Source organism: Zootermopsis nevadensis, unplaced genomic scaffold (genome assembly GCF_977971745.1).
Source record: "Zootermopsis nevadensis isolate Lab colony 2312 unplaced genomic scaffold, Znev_1.0 Znev_ptg000002l, whole genome shotgun sequence".
Lineage (NCBI taxonomy): Eukaryota > Metazoa > Arthropoda > Insecta > Blattodea > Termopsidae > Zootermopsis > Zootermopsis nevadensis.
The window spans coordinates 17,606,765-17,623,734 of NW_028259134.1; the positions used below are offsets into that span (position 1 = coordinate 17,606,765).

Sequence of the window (16,970 nt, forward strand, 5' to 3'; positions counted from 1 at the left end):
AAGAATGGCTGGAAAGATTTGCATAAAGACAGATATTTGCCAGTTTTACTAAAATGTGTCAATATATTATAATTTTATGCAGAATTAGACAACAGTAATCAATACTGGTATTGATCTGAGAGGGACAATGTCAGCCATCCCAGGCACTTTATCAATTGTGCCAGTCAAGCTTACTGATAAGTAACAGCATAGCATCTAAGGAGACTGATTGTACCTAGAATCCTGTGGTGTAGAAGGGCATGGAACTTCTGGAGCGGTGCTATTGTCAATCGTTACATCTTGATCCTTGCACTGAAAAAATTCATAAAAAGGACTGCTTTATTATGTGGAATACATGGAAAAACATTGTAACATTCCTTGTTATACATCTCTATAAAAAACAAAATAATCCTGGTAATAAGCTATGTTTCCTCTGTATATAACAAGCAACCAATAGAGGAGTAGAAAATGTATGAATGTAAAGCTCTATGCATTCCAGACTTCTGAACTGGATGGAAGTTACATATTAGCTTCATGCCCTGGCTCCACTAACCATGAAACTGACTGGCTAGTTATATGTGTCTACCTAGTAAATAAACTAGTAAACACCACACTTATAACTCAGCACAGATCAACTCATTCACATTGTTTAGGATTTTTAAAAATAATTGTCTAAAAGTTTGTGGGTTACAAAATGTCTGTTTTCGCATGTAACAGTTCTGTTTTGAATACTTTAAGTTTACCTGATATATTACCATATATTTGTAAATTGTTGTTGAACATGGGCAAAAGCTGAAACTGAGGAATACATTCTATTACATTATGTATGTAACTATTTCATATTGTTACATTTTAAATTACATGAAATTTTATCCAGCCAATATGTAGTTGCTTCACATACAAAACAAACATGTTTTAGTAAGATCTGAAACATGTTTTATTTTCAGTCATTCCTAGAGCCCAGTGAAATTAACAGCTGATAATTATAAATATAATATTAAGTGAAATATATGAGTAATTAAATGAAATCCTGAGTTATGTACAATAAACAACCTATCAATATTAACATAATTTTGTGGTATGGCAATCAGGATAAATTACAGAGAATTTAAAGATAAACACAGAATAAAAATTAACAAATAACAGAATAAAATAATATGGCCACATTTTAAGAGTGAACATAGAGACAATCTCAAAGGAAGTTTTGAACATAAAAGCAAAAAGAAAATGTCCAAAAAGAGACTGAGATCAAGATAGGAACAACAGGTTAGGGAAAGTGTTATAGAGAAAGAATATAACCAGAAAATGAGTGAGGAGACCACAAGAAATGGAAACATCTTGGAGCACTATTTATATCTAGAAGGTGTAGAATCTGAATCTTGGCCTGCAGATGATCTTCCATGGTTTTCCTCAGTCCCTCCAGGCAAATTAATTTGCATCTCATCATCCATAATTGAGCTGTCATTTGACATTATATACCCTATGCATTTTTTGAACCATAACTCAATCATAACTAGAGTCAGACTTCGTGACTATTCACTTTCTTCTCCTCATTTCTACTATGTGCAATAATATCTTATATTCTCTCACATTACTAATACAGACGGAAGAGTAATTATATGTGGCCTATTAAGACATGCCTACAGCTTCTCATTAAGGGTTAAAGTTGCAATAACTTACATATGATTCTTGTGCTCTCTCTCTTGTCCCACTGTTTTCTTCTCCTGTGTAGTATACAGTTCTACGAGTTCCTGCACTACCTAGACTCAATGTGCTTTGTGTAAAACCATCTGAAGTGTGTGATTCTGTAACATAGGATGATATAACATATATAAAATCAAGGTGAAGTTATAGAATTCACTGGTCCTTACAAGACAGCCCAACAATGCTTTGTCAAATACTTACAATATATGTATTAATTTCAAAAGTGGTATCTTTATAACTGCAGTTATTAGTTTTGTTAAAATTAAATTTGTTTGCAAATCCCTGAAATAAATGCACAAAAATATAAACCTGGAAGGAACTGACTCCTCAAATCATCCAAACTAGCATCTGATTCATTGCCACCTTCTCCTGATTCAGATCCATGGGGTACAGCCACCTGATTTTCAGCATGCCTACTGTCTTCATGCCAAGATCGACGATTCTATAAAACAATACAAGGCACAAATATTTCATAAACCTACAATTCTCTGCCTTACAGATGTTACAAAAGAACAAATATACTAATTCTTCCTAGTATCAGTAAATGTTACATTCTGAATTCTTCTACAGGACTGGAAAAAATGGAGATCTCTAATGCCTTTACATAACTGCAAAGAAGAAGACTGACTAAGAAATTACACTGTAAGTAAATGGTGTTTACTTTCATTTCAGATAATTAACATTCATGGAAATGAGCCGGGATAGCTCAGTCAGTATAGTGACTAGCTACGGGCTGGACGACCGGAGTTCGATCCCCGACGGGGGCAGAGGATTTTTCCTCTAGCCTCTGCGTCCAGACCGGCTCTGGGGCCCACCCAGCCTCCTCTACAATGGGTACCGGGGTCCTTTCTCGGGGGTAAAGCCGGCCGGGGCGTGATGCTGACCACTCACCCCCATCTAGTGCTGAGGTCAAGGAAGAGAGGAGCTATACCTCCACTCACCCCAAACGTCTACATGGCGTATAGTGGGACAAACTTTACTTTACTTAACATTCATGGAATTATTATTCCTGTGAATGTAACAAAAACATGTAACATTTAATTTACTTTTCAAACCTCAAGTAATTAGATTTTACATATTAGTTTTCAATACTAGCAAACATACAGAAAACAGACGTTCATCATACACAATATTTTAATCACAATCAAAAGGTATATAAAACTGACATACCTTTGATTTTGAATAAAATTCTGTGTATGACAGAAATCCTATCTTCTGTATATTTGCTAAAAATAGCCACTAGCATGCATAAAATGGACACAAATTTCAATACACTAAGGATGTCAATGTGATAGTAACTCTTCATTTATATGTATACTTACTCTTGGTACCTTGTTAATGAAATCTGAACCAGCTTTCCTAACTCTTTTCACGAGAGTAGCACCAAAACTTTTCCTGAAAAAACAGAAAATACATTTTGGATGCAGCTGCATAAACTGTATTTGGACATATTAATAATAATGATAATACCTTCATTAGTGGGATCATGACTGCAGTTTGTAATATTAAGTCATAACATAATTTTGCAATCTTTCTTGTTTCTACTTACTTTAATATTTATTCTTAATACACTTGAGACATTTCACCTGTAAACATGAATTAAATAAACCTTTGTATTAACCCTTTAGATAACATAACAAACTTAAACAAATATTCCACACACTTCACTTCAATTTTTAAACATAACCACAGCACAACATATTATATAATACACATGTCTGTGAAAATATCATAAGTGAAGTGAGGACTATTCTTCCTGGATTATTATGAAAACTAACATACTATTTATTTTTTAAATAAATAACAATTTTAATATGAAAATAGACAACTCTTATATTTTTCAAATGATGAATTTGGGAAACAATGTTATACTGAAAGTGCCCCCAGCACCAATTGGACAAGAAGATACATGAACCCAAAACTTTTCCAATACACCTATCAAACACTGAAACCTCGCAATGCAGTCTTCACTCACTGATTCATGTAATTCTTTTTATAGTAATGTGATTTTGGTAAAACACTCAGTATATTATAACAGTAAATCACAATCCTGAGACTGAGAATTTGTTCATGTTCATCATTAATTTCTTTGCGACAAACACTGTGACTAACAATGAAGGTACTCACTTTTTTGTCGAACAGCTGTCCAGTTTCCGGTAATGTTCCATTATCTTTTCCTCCAGTTTTTCTTTCTGGCGACAAAGGTTGTTTAGTCTGTCTCTAATGAAAGGAAACCAAACAATGAAGATTACAAAGAGCAACAACTTGCTAAAAGTATTTAACACACTACATCAGATACCCACTTTATATTCAACATTCAAAAGTTCATGAATTAAACATAAGATGGCAAATTTATATCTTCCTTGGTGATAAGCTGTGGAAAGCAATCTTTCCTTCTACACACACAGTTTAACTTCCATTATACTGGGAACATGGTAGTCTTGAGATAATGTGCTGGACTCCCATGCCAAAGGTATTGGGCTTGAAACTAGCCTGATCCAGTGTGAATTTTTCTGCAGGTTTTTTCCCCATTCTTCACCTTTGACAAGGTTGAAACCTTCTATATACATGGAAATCCCCATTCATGGTTTGGAGTTCACTGTAGTCTGTACATCACCTCTGCTTACAATCATATTCCTTATCAGCTTGTCACTTGGAGTAAAAAGAATTCCATCGCAGAAGTTGATTCCTTCAACCTTGCCAGGTGAGAAGGGGTCAGGATTGTTAGAGGGCTGTAATTTGAGAACTTCCCCATATCAAGTTTTATATTACAATCATGAACAGTATGTACTTACGTGAACATCTTTTCCTCCATATGATAATGTTCCTTATCCTCCAGATTGTGAGTAAGCAGCTCATGGTATTGACTCAAGATCAATGACACGTGATCCATGAGGGAACGACGATCATCTTCTAGCCCTGTGTTCATCTGTAGTAACATCTATAACAAATAAATTTCGACAACTAAATTTACTTTCATTTACCATGTATACATTTACGATCACCATATTTATTGTATTAGCCCATTGTGATGAAAAGCAGTAACAAGGATTCAACTAGATATTACAGGACCATAAACAATATGTTTAATGAATTAGTCTCCAATATATGAAACAAATACTGCACTTTTAATTGAATTTACAAATGTCATAATTCAAATAGTTTTAACAATTTAGTACCCAATTCATAAAATCATTTCACCCATACTCTTGCAGTATGCTTCATAAGAATACTTTAATACCCATCATAGTTCTCTGTGGACTCATTCATGGTGAGAAGGCAAGCATATTATTTTCTGGAGCCTCCTTCATTGGTATGTAAGCTTCATAACACAAATTGTGAACATTAAATATTGTAGGGTGAGTATGAATAGTGCAACCCAAAATACTACAGTAAAACCTTGTTAATCCAGGAATCATAACACTAGATATGACATAACCTAGTAAATTCCAGCCTCTAATGAAAGTTCTGCAAATCGTATAAATTGAAGGTTCCTGAGAAAACAGAGGTAGGTGTATCAATTCCCAAAATCAAAGTAGAATTTTGACTAGTAAAAACTGTATCTGACATTAAGTACCCTACTTATCTTCAATCTTAACATATTTTATTCCACAGCAGCTTACCATTGTAACTCATAGTTTCAATAGAAGCTGTGCTGAGGATACTGTCTGGCCTACCTCACACCTGTTGTTCAGCTTAGAAACCTCAATCTCTAGCAGAGTGCTTTGGTCATTGGATTTGGCCAATTCCCCCCGCATCTCTGTCTGTCGCAGCTTCAAGCTGCCATTCTCACTGCGAAGAGATCGATACTCTTCCTGCAGACTACGGTACTCCTGTTTCAACTTCTCACTTGCAGTGAACAGATTTCGAAAATCTTCCTGGGGAATAATACACATGACATCAACATTAAAACAAATTAAATAATATACATAAATGCAGTAAAATGATAGACTTTATAAAAAGTGTTAAAAAAGGCATGCACTATAGACCAAAAGATTGTACATTAAAAATAAAGAATAATACTCATTATGATGAAACTGTTCTGATCAAATATGTGTGACATGAGAATGAAAACAAATTTCTGCAAAACTGAATGATATTAACCACCACAGAGCAGTACAGAAATTCAGGCAGATACTGCAAACACTGTAACTTTCTATAACTTGCTAGGTGACTATATTTAGGGAAAGGAAATGGTATAATGCAGTTGAAGATGTTTTTGAGAAGTTTATTTTTTGCCATTTTACTTAATGATTTCTTAACAGCATAAGTTACATGCTATCAAATGAGTATCATCATGAATCATGAATAGGGAACAACATGGATGGTCACAGCCTGTTTTAAGAAACTGAGTATTTATCTAAAAAAAAAGTCAGAATAGCCATCTTCAAGTTACCCCTCCCCTCCAACCAATGTGTATGTGTGTATATTGGAAGTGGTGAAAAATTAGTGTATGGATTGGCAGCCAAGATTCAAAACAAAAAGAAGTCTGTTGCTATATTATAAGCATCTCTACTTGATATTCTGAATTAATGACTTCCATAGTAACCATAACAATAAGTGGTATAACTATACAGAAAGAACACCTAATAGCTTTCCATACAAAAACAGAACCTTCTTTATTATATACAGGTTTTCATTATGTTAGAGGTTTCGTGTCCATTCATTGCACAAGGATATAGATCATGTAAATAAACTCCAATATCATAATGCAAATCAACAAAGAAATTACAGCATACTTTTAAACTGGAATGCTCTGCTCTCAAATTCCCAAGGGACCGAGATTCTGACTTTAATTTTTCCTTTTCTTGCTCCAGCAAAGTTTGAGATGCCTCCTGCCGCGTACACAGCTCTTTCAGTACCCTAATTTCATTGCGAAGGTCTCGCTGGGTTGCTTTTAGTCCTTCCCTCTCTCTCAACAGGTTTTCATACTCTACTGTCAACTGCTCGTGCAGTGACTGCAATGTCACTTGATCAAGAAGCAACTGTTGATGTGCAGACTGCTGCAAGCTGTGCTCCTTCACAAGCTGTAAAGTAAATAATCAGCTGATATATAAAATGTTCTAATTTTACACCAAGGGGGGCTGATAAGGACTGAATCAGAAAGCAGGGTTAGGAAAGACTAACTGAAGCAGTTCACCCTGATTATATACTTGGTACACAATATACTTTGGCAGACCAATGTGAGCACCTGAATATGCACTTCTTCCATTCCATTTGTTACTTCCTCTCTCACGAGTCCAAATATTCTCCTCAGCACTTTGTTCTCAAGCACCTTTATTCAATTCTTTTTCATTTGTCTGTTATGAGTAGGCAGAGGCTGCCGGGAATTGAACCCCAATCACCCAAACTAAAATTCAAAAGAATGGTGACGTAACAAAATTCAGACCCCTACCCATCTTGCTCTTATGTGACAAAAGTCTGATCACCTCCTCTTTTTCAGCGACCAGCTGAGAGTTGGCAAGCTGTAGTGCAGTATGTTGAGTTGAAAGGGATGAGATCTGTGACTGCAGTGTTGCCACTGTCACTTGCAATTTTGCATTGTCAGAGTGAAAGCTATCAGATGAGCTTTGCAATATTGCTAATTCCAGACGCATCTCTTCACACTGGTGATTTAGAGATTCATTATCTGATTTAAGAGACTGCAGGTCAGGACTAGGTTCCTCATTGATGGGTTGTTCCTCAGCAGAAGCCTGCTGTGCCAACTTGCATTGTCTACAGAGCTCTGTCTCTTCTTGTTTAGCATTTAACTCTTTTACAAATCGTAATACTTCTGGGCTGGACACTATTCTGAAATGATACAAAGAAGAAATCAACTGTGATTGTACTGAAAGATAAGCATCACCAACAAATAAACATCAAGGCCAATGACACAAATAACATCTCATGCGGAAAACATGTATACTCCAAATTGAAGTACATCGTTCCACTCTTGTTGATAAAGGAACTATTCCAGCATTTGACAGGACATATGAGGAAAATCAGATATCACATTCAGGACCGATTCAAATAACATACATCAGGAATATTAGCTAAGTACCCTAAACCAATTAGTTACACACATGGAGTTCTTGACTAGCACTGAATATTAAATCATCTTACAACCAAGAGTGACAAAATGGATCAAGTATACATAGAACATACTTTTCTAAGGCAACATCTGGGTCCAATAACTGGTCAAGGTCTAGCCCCAGCTTTTCCAAACTGCTTTTTAGTTGTTGTGTGTTGAGCTTCTGGGTAACTAAATCATTCTGGAGTGTAGCCAATGTCTCTCTATCCACAGCTGCACGACTTACCAGTTCTTGACTCTCTCGTTCCACCTCATGAAGCCTAATTATAACACAGGAATAATAATAGCACAATATAAAATGTAGCATTTTTTCATTACAGACAACAGAGAAAGCTTTCAATTTAAATATGATGGTAAAGTGATTGCCCATGACTGGATTAATAAATTCTGGTAAATGCACTTAAAAAATGGAAAACAAAATATGTGAAACTGCAACACTGTGTTGTTAAAAATTTGCAACAATTACTTAACATATGAAGATTTCTGTCTTCTGGGTTATTGCGCTGTGTAGTCTGGTCGATGTTAACCAACGTTTCAGAGGTCATACTGCCTCCGTCATCAGGGCAATAACCCAGAAGACAGAAATCTTCATATTCACCGCTGTGAGAACCTCAAGTCTTACATACTTAACATATCTTTGTTGATTGTTAAGAAGGGCTGAGGTCAAACATAATTTGCATTTATTTATGCCATTCTTATTCAGCACAACATATATTACGTACAAACCTAGCAATCTGTGTTGTAGCTTCTTCCAATTCCTTGGTCAGTCTACTTCTCTCCTTTTCCTGGGATGCAGTCTCACTTGCACACTGATCAAGAGCCACATCTTTAACCTACAAAAAGTAATAAATTTCTGTACTGCACACAGTTTTATTTGCTCTATAAAAATGCCATGTAAAATTAAATATATAACACTACTCCTCTTCGTCACGTCAATTCCATGCAAGTTTCCAGACAATTTTATCTCCTCACACTTTTATATCTGTAAATTCATTCCACTGCAATGAAGTCTCTGAAATGTATTCACTCTTACCTCAAGTGATTCTCGTAACTTAACTAGCTCTCTTTGTAGACTCTGGTTTTCCTTTTCCAGGCTTTCTACTTTTGCCTGGCTTGTACTGAACTGAGTTTGGAGCTCTGGGACATGCTGAGCCTCTGACTTCCAGGTCTCTGCCTGCTGAATGGCTACTTCATTTGTCCTCTCCAACTCATCTGCACGACGCTGGATACTTTCTACAAGACACTGCAACCTTTGTTTTTCTTTTGTCATGCTCTCAACAACGTTACCAAGTTCTTCTATTTGAGACCTACCAGCCTTTATAAAAATACAAGAAACATTGCAAATAAACAGAAATGTTATACTTAAATGGTACCAAAATTGTTATTCACATATTTCTTCTTTTGTGTGATTATTACTTCAGACATTTTGTTTTAGCACAGTTGAAATACTAATTTGTGTTCCATTCAGAAGTAAAATAATATGAACTGAAAAGTATCACCTACATGATAATAATTGGTGATAGTAACATATTTAATAAGTACAGCTTTACATTTATAAAGGATGAAATTCGGGGAAAAACTCATGATGGCTATTTTCCTTCAAAATCAATATGGTGAGACTAGGAGCAACTATAAATTAATGCTTCATGCAAAACTTCATGATCTGTTGTGTTGAATTGTACTGAGAGATTCAAACAAAACATAATTTTCCTCACCTGCAGTTCCTGATGTTGTTTGTCAGAATTTAATTTTAAAGCATCTATAGAGTCTTGAAGTTTTCTGTTTTCTGTTAAAGCATCCTTAAATAGTTGTTCTAATTCAGAATTTTGTTCATTTAAACGCCGACAATTTCCTTGTAGTTGATCAACCTGAAATGTTACAGAATTATTTTAGACCTGAAAAATTACTGAACTGGTATTCTACTGACATCTTATTTCAGTGACTTACACTCAAGTATTATCTGGTTTGTCCTCTTAACACCAGGACTTGTCTACAACCTAGAAGTCAGTTTACAGGACTCTTAAAACTATAAGAATTTTTGTGAGATTTCAGGTTCTCACAAAGCTGAATATGAAAACTACTGTGTTCTGGGTTGTCATTGCTCTGATGATGAGAGCAGCAAACACCTCTGAAACATAAGTAAACTTGTTCCAGACTACACGGTGCAACAACCCAGAATCCAGTCATCTTCATAGGGGTTTATCAGCATGAGGGCTATTCCATGGCAGACTCCCTAAGATATATGGATCAAAGTGAAAGTAATAAGCTGCATAAATGATGATGAAGTATGCACATATTTTAAAGCATTGAATGGGATAGGGACATATGATTTATGACCATATTTCTAAACCTTTTAGGTTAGATTATGACAGTCACCACCACAAATTAACTCTAATTATCTCCATACCCCACGCTAACAGTAACACATTATAAACTTTACAGATCAGAGTGCAGTCTATCTACATAGTCCAACAATATTTAAATATGAAAAAGAATCTTCTCAATACTTCAACTTCCATATTTTAGATTCATTTTAAAATCATCTTCATTAAATAATCTACATCTAATTCTATGGAGCAGGTACCTTTTGCAGAAGCTGACAGATACTTAGCTACTCTATAAATTGTCCACACATTATGGAACCCAAATATTTACTACCTGTCACTGGACTCTATTTTAGGCCAGCTGAATCCAGCCCATAAACTTACACCCTATTCCTTCTGCATGAATTTTAATATTATCCCATAATTTATGTTTTGCTATACCAAGTTGTATATCCATTATGTAATGCTCTGTATCCTCTTACTTCGTCACTCAGGTCAAAATATTCTGCTCAGCACTTTGTTTTCATACACCCTCAATTACGTTCTTCATTTAGGGTGACACACCTAGTTCCACATCATATAAAACAACAAGTAAAATAACATCCTTATACAATTTAATCTTTAGATTTTTAGATGGTAGGCAGAAAGATAAAAGTTCTGAAATGAATGCTAGCAATCATGCCATGAATTAAAAATAGTCTTAACTTTGTCACATATGTAATTATGATTTGTTACTGCACTCCCAAATATTTCAACTATGTCACATTCTCTAAATGTTTATTAAGCACAGTTAGATGACTTTGTCCTGCATTCTGGTACTGAGAAATGAACATAAACTTTGTTTTCTCTGCTGTCATTTTGAGACCAATTTAAATTTAAAAATTATTGGTGCACGAATCATAATTTTACAATACTTCTCAAAATATATTGGTAGGCATTTTTAATCTAAACCCCAACTGAAAATGAGGCCCATGCTGGCCATCTAGTATGATCTATAAACTACATTTTACCTTCAGAGTCAACTTCTTCTTGTCCTTCTCAAGCTCAAGGATTTTGTTGCTGCTTTCATGAAATGATGACTCTTTCAGGTTGTCAATTGTTGAAAGAAGACGATGATTCTCAAGTTCTAATTTGAGAGCACGAGCCTGTGCATTGCTACTTAACTGTTCTGATAAACTGTTGTCTCCTGAACCTGAAGATGAGATCAAAGTGGTACAGAGACATTACTTGTGGTAATAAAGTACACAGCCTTATCCATAGCACAAGAACTTTGACATGCAAATGCAGATAAGATTATTTTAGACACAGCTGGTAAAACCCAGAAATATGCTGAAGAACCTCTTTTTGGTGCCTATATTTTAGCAGCTGGTTTGATAAACAATGTATTTTAATGTAGTTTCAAAGATACTTATTTTTCTTCTTCCTCCTCCTTCTTAAAAGAAAATTTGTGAATAAAAGCAAGGATACACTATTTTAACAAATGCACCTCCATCAAAATCTTCTGCGTTGTCACTTTCAATATCAAAAGTTGAATTGTCATTGAGAGCAGACTTGGTAAGCAATTGCAGCTGAGCATTTTCTTCAAAGAGTTCCTGTAACTTCTCGTGGTTGGCTTCCCTCTCTAATGTGAAATCAGTGAGCTGCTGCTTGTACTTGATGATCTCACTCTCCAGTTCAAGCACATGGTCTGCTCGTTTCCGGGCTCTCTGCAGTTGCTCTTCTAGCATTTCTCTTGTTTCAAGCAGCACCCTGCATCAAAATACTAAAGGAGTTAACATAGTGAACAATATTAAAAATAAACCTCTTTACATACATAAAGGGTTCATTCATTACATTAACAGACCAGTATCAACTGCAGAGATTATTTAATGATGAAAGAGGTGAGAGGATGATCCTGCATGGTTAAATGAAAAATATGGAAATGATAAAGTCAAACTATTTGAAGGTGCTATCCAAGCATTTGTCTGGAAGTTGTGAAGAAAAAACACAACACCTTAATCAGAACATCCAGTGTTCGAAATGAGGTCTGAACCCAGCGGCTCCAAAACACATGACATACTTTAAATACAATAGAAGAGCTCCAGAAACTTCATTGCTCAAAACAATGTAGTAGGTTGAACAAAGCTGCAGCTGCATTACCAATTTTAAAAAAGAAGATTAAAATACATTTTGTGGTGATCTTATGGAACAGATTTTGAAGAAATTGTATATTACTAACTCTCATTACAACAGACACTCATTATTGTACTTTGAATATATTCTCATTACTTTACATAAAGGTCTAAGTAAATATTTAGATCATCAAATGTCCACCCAATTAAAGGATGTTTTGGAGCAACATAAAAATTAGAAAAAAAATATTTTATAGTAAGTAAATTTTCGTATTTGTCTCCTGGAGGGAAAATCAGCCAACCAAGGGTGGGGGCAAGAGGTGAACAAGTAAAAATGAATACAAAAAGATATTCATTTATGTACTCTTCAAAACACTTGATTAACAGGTAACTGTGGCAAGAAGCAAAATAATTACAATCTAATAAATTGATGAGGAGCAAACAATTCACCTATTATCTTCTCGCAGTTCCTCAACACGTGTCTTGTAGAACTCAATGTCACTTAGTTTCTCACGGTATCGCTGTATTTCCAGTTCAAGTTTGTCCACTCGCTCTGCCCTTTCACGCACAGCATCAAGCTCATCTCGGTAGGCTTTAGCAGCTCTGGCATCTTGCATCAGCTCTTGAACCTATAAACATGACATACAAGGAATATAAACTCTTTTGTTTGGATATAATCATCACTTTGACAACACAAAAAGTACAACATAAGAATAACTGTAATACGATTACCTCCTGCCGTAGTTTAGCTACTAATATCTTGTTATTTTCCAGGTCTTCTCTGCACTCAACTAATGCTTCTGATTTTTCCTCACTAGACAAAGGACACAAAAGATAGTATTAGTGGCATTAGAAGACAATGACAAGGATCAGATTATCAGTCAATAATATTTAAAACACTTCCCCATGTCTAAACACATAGGAGACATAGGTGAATACTTTAGTGACTGTACAAAGGCCATCAAGTTTGTTACATTTGTGTATACCAACAATTTTCAGTCTTGTGGAGTTTGGAAAGGGTAGCACACTTATGTACCATAGCAACAACCCACAGAATGGCTAACAAGATGACAAATATTTTATAAACTAAGAAGCCAATTTCCAAGTACTGTCCAGCATCCACTAACATCACCAACATCCAACCATGGTGCATTATCCTGGAATAAATGAGGAAAATGATAAAAAAACCTGTTATAACAGTTAATGCCCAGTCTGAGATTTGAACCACATACATACCAAATATAAATCTGGTGTCCTATCGCTTCTCCAATAAACTGAGTACATTCTTGTCTTATTTTATTTGCATAATATAAACAATGAGAAACTAATATTACAAGAAATACCACAAACTGAAAAAGTTTTACTTTTTAAGTGTCTTCAGTGACACACATCTCTAGATCTTATTTACATCAGATAATTATGCATATTATCAGACTGATAGATAATATAAGAAGCACACATAATAAAAAGCTTACAGTTCCTGACGCTGTTTCCTCAATCGAGCTTTCCAGTCAGCAAGTTCCACGGCCAGATGATGTGACTCCCCTTCTGACATTGGTGTTGATGCTTTCCTCTGTTGCTCACTACATTCTTCACTTCCTACTGACCTCTCTTCAATGACTGAGGCTGTCCAATGCTAGCAGAAGATTAAATAAGAAGCGATACATTCAAAAACTGTTACTTCACAACAAGAAGGAAAAACTAATGTATAAAGTGGCAACTGAAGTTGATGAAAGACTCTTAGATGACAAGCCACGTCAAGTGGTTGAATGGTGAATAAACCATATCTTCTACCAACATTTTGAGTCATCTATGCTCTCGAAACGTTGGCAGAAGATATGGTTTATTCACCATTCAGCCACCTGATGTGGCTTGTAGCTCGAGAATCTTTCATCAGGAAAAACATACACAGAATATTTACAGTGAAACATGCACCAGCCTTTAGCAATAGAAAAGTAATTTTTATGAATATGTTCTAACAAATTGTATAATTAAAAGTAATTTGAAAAGGGATTATACAGTAGGATGTAATTAAAATTGCTGAAGAATATAAGAAAGTTACAAGAACATTCTGAAATTGAGTTCTCAAGAAGAGAAGAAAAAATAATGTATACACTGTACCTGACTTTCTACAGGCAAGCAAATACTAAAAGCAAAAATTTGAAAACCAACCTTCAAATATTCATCCCTCTCTCGCACTAGCCTTCGAATGTGCAACACCATAAGATCAGTAGGAAAGGCATCAGTAATTGCATCCTGTGTCAGTACAATATTATGACTGTCTGTTACCTGAAAATCAATTTATTTCGTGATTTCCAGTTTGAATCTTAATTTATTCATGGGTACAAAGGTAAGAACAAATTACATTGAAGTGTACAAAACTTACTGAAAAAAGGACAAGAAAGGATCAACATAAAAATGTTATAATGATAACACTTATCTGAACTAATAATTTTCACTAACACAGGTTCTTAAGTATATGTAACTGGCAAACAATTGAGAAATTAAATTAATTACAATTTAGAATTATTATAATTTAAGAAAACATGCAATGTATTTTATCAATACACTTTCAGAGTAAGAAACTGATAAGCTGAGACTTACCTGCCTGATGCAATCAACAATGGCATGCTGAACTGATACATCCAATTGTTTAATTCTGTCAATAAAAGTTTCCTTGTTAGGGCACTGCACAGCACAGCCCAACAGCAGCAGAAGTAACAGCTGCATGTTTTCCACACCAACTTCACTGTCTGGTTCCCTTCCAAGCTTCACGCAGTCTGGCACCACAAGAAGAACTTGACACAATTCCTCCTGTATGGAAATCAACACAATTCCACAACAGGTACTGCACTCATTTGCATATCTATATTTTCTCTATAGGAAACCACAAAGCTGCAGGTTACATTTCTGTACATTTAGTGCTTTACATAATCACATGACACTCATATTTAGTGTTTTGATATAAGTATTTCCCTGTGTTGGTTACTGGCATTCTGTACCCAAACTGGTACAGAAAATAATAGAAGAATAAGAAGAAGACAACTGCAGTTTCAGGGTTGTAATCCCATGTAGTCTTTTATGATCTGTTTTTAGGGTAGAAATCAAACCTCAGATGATCAATAAATGGATTGAAACTTTAATACACTGAACTGTATTCCTTGCCTCATACAGAGCTTTGATGTTTTTAATGATGATGTCCATATTACGTATGCGTATTGATGTATTTCCCATACTTGGTGTTACTCCATGATGCACAGGCTCTGGATCTCTGAATAAAAAGGAAATATTTTTTGGTTTACATTTTACATAATTTAATGTCACACTTCTTTGCTACCAGGATTATACAGAGAGCAGTGGTAGTATGACATTGTTGAACTGGAGCTAAATGGGTTGAGGAAAATATAATTTGTGACACATATTATCCTTGTCAGAATAAAAGTTGCATTATTTTAAGACAATAAAACAGAATATTTGGTTTCTTGTACTATGTTACACTATACTAAAAATATGCCACTTTTACTTCTGTGCAATATTATGTATTTTATGACCATTTCTGAAAGATACTCATACCTAATCCTGAAAACTATTTTCATTTAATCTTTCTACACAGGTATCATAAATTTATGTTGTAACTCTTATATGAAATGCAATTAATAATGTCCATGATATTTCTTTTAAGTCGGTTAAAAGCAGAACAGATGAATCAAGTGCACATAAGTACATGATAATAATAAAATAAATATATTAGTTTCAAGGATAATAATTGTAGAGAAATATGTTATAACCACAATAACTTACATTTGCAACAGAATTTCATGAATAAGAATCCCATCAGTCAGATCTTCATATTCAGCAAGTCTGTCTGCATTCTCCAAGCAAGAACTTAACTGTAATATGATATACAAGAGCAGTAAGGTATTAAGACCATTATTTTACAAGTATATAAAACATTTCATGATCAATTTCTGAAAAGCAAAAATCAAAAATCAAAAAGCAACAAAAAACAAAAATCTTCTGTATGTTAACATTACTCATGTTGTGTGTTCATATATTAATCAACCAAATTTGAAGAAGAGGTACACATATTCATGGAAATAAATGGCCACTTAAAGCAGGTCTATGCCTACTCTATTAAAATGCGCAGGAAACATTACATGTACATACCCATGTAACAAGAGGTCCTGTCATGAGTTCTTCAATCTCTGTTGCAGCTGCCATAATGAAGTCTGTATTTATTTGTACAAAGGTCTCTAACGTTACCTTATGCAAAATATGAGCCTTTTTGGCGGAGGTAACTTCAGCATTCTGGAATTGAAATTTTGTTCTTATGAAAACTTTACTATACTTTATAAATAAATAAATACTCACACCTTCCAACTTTTCCTCTCAAGACGTCTGGGGACCACACCTGTCTAACATTACACTTTAAATAGAGGTATTTCAATTATATATATATATATATATATGAACAATATCAAACTGCCAAGAAGGCCCTTGACAGCAAGATATGTCTTGTCAATATCGCACTGTGTACGTTCAACCATAATACTTATAGAAGTTGTTAAATAATATCCATTCTTTTAACTAATACATACCTCTTCATGTGGATTTTAAAATACTACCTTCTTCAATCATGTAAATAATTTAAGGACTTCACAAAGGAAGCACAGACCACAAGAACAGACATTACACTTCTGTCCCTTCTCTCACGTAATTGTGTTCTCAAACAGGAAATGTTTGTAACCCGTGGTCATGGCCATCTACTTCTTGTCTTACTGT

At 34.8% G+C, this 16,970-nt stretch overlaps 1 protein-coding gene across 3 annotated transcripts in view; it reads right to left on the reverse strand.

The window, feature by feature from the left end:
• The window catches only part of Girdin (protein girdin), a 22,165-nt gene extending 5,226 nt beyond the window's left edge, over positions 1–16,939 (reverse strand). Inside the window, exons 1-24 of one of the 3 annotated variants that reach the window (XM_022068339.2) lie at positions 16,787–16,939; positions 16,356–16,496; positions 15,990–16,078; positions 15,354–15,459; positions 14,793–15,002; positions 14,361–14,477; positions 13,664–13,824; positions 12,921–13,002; positions 12,639–12,817; positions 11,564–11,826; positions 11,088–11,269; positions 9,469–9,621; positions 8,787–9,068; positions 8,480–8,586; positions 7,828–8,013; positions 7,113–7,473; positions 6,423–6,710; positions 5,361–5,561; positions 4,479–4,624; positions 3,811–3,903; positions 3,006–3,078; positions 1,993–2,125; positions 1,660–1,784; positions 215–291 (exon numbers count right to left, since the gene is read on the reverse strand). In XM_022068339.2, coding sequence (XP_021924031.1) covers positions 215–291; positions 1,660–1,784; positions 1,993–2,125; positions 3,006–3,078; positions 3,811–3,903; positions 4,479–4,624; positions 5,361–5,561; positions 6,423–6,710; positions 7,113–7,473; positions 7,828–8,013; positions 8,480–8,586; positions 8,787–9,068; positions 9,469–9,621; positions 11,088–11,269; positions 11,564–11,826; positions 12,639–12,817; positions 12,921–13,002; positions 13,664–13,824; positions 14,361–14,477; positions 14,793–15,002; positions 15,354–15,459; positions 15,990–16,078; positions 16,356–16,409 — 3,668 coding nt within the window. In that variant the 5' untranslated portion in view covers positions 16,410–16,496; positions 16,787–16,939. Of the gene's footprint in view, positions 1–214; positions 292–1,659; positions 1,785–1,992; positions 2,126–3,005; positions 3,079–3,810; positions 3,904–4,478; positions 4,625–5,360; positions 5,562–6,422; positions 6,711–7,112; positions 7,474–7,827; positions 8,014–8,479; positions 8,587–8,786; positions 9,069–9,468; positions 9,622–11,087; positions 11,270–11,563; positions 11,827–12,638; positions 12,818–12,920; positions 13,003–13,663; positions 13,825–14,360; positions 14,478–14,792; positions 15,003–15,341; positions 15,460–15,989; positions 16,079–16,355; positions 16,497–16,786 lie in introns of all 3 variants that reach the window. The other 2 variants (XM_022068340.2, XM_022068338.2) reach the window with 2 other exon arrangements.
• Positions 16,940–16,970: the final 31 nt, after the last annotated feature.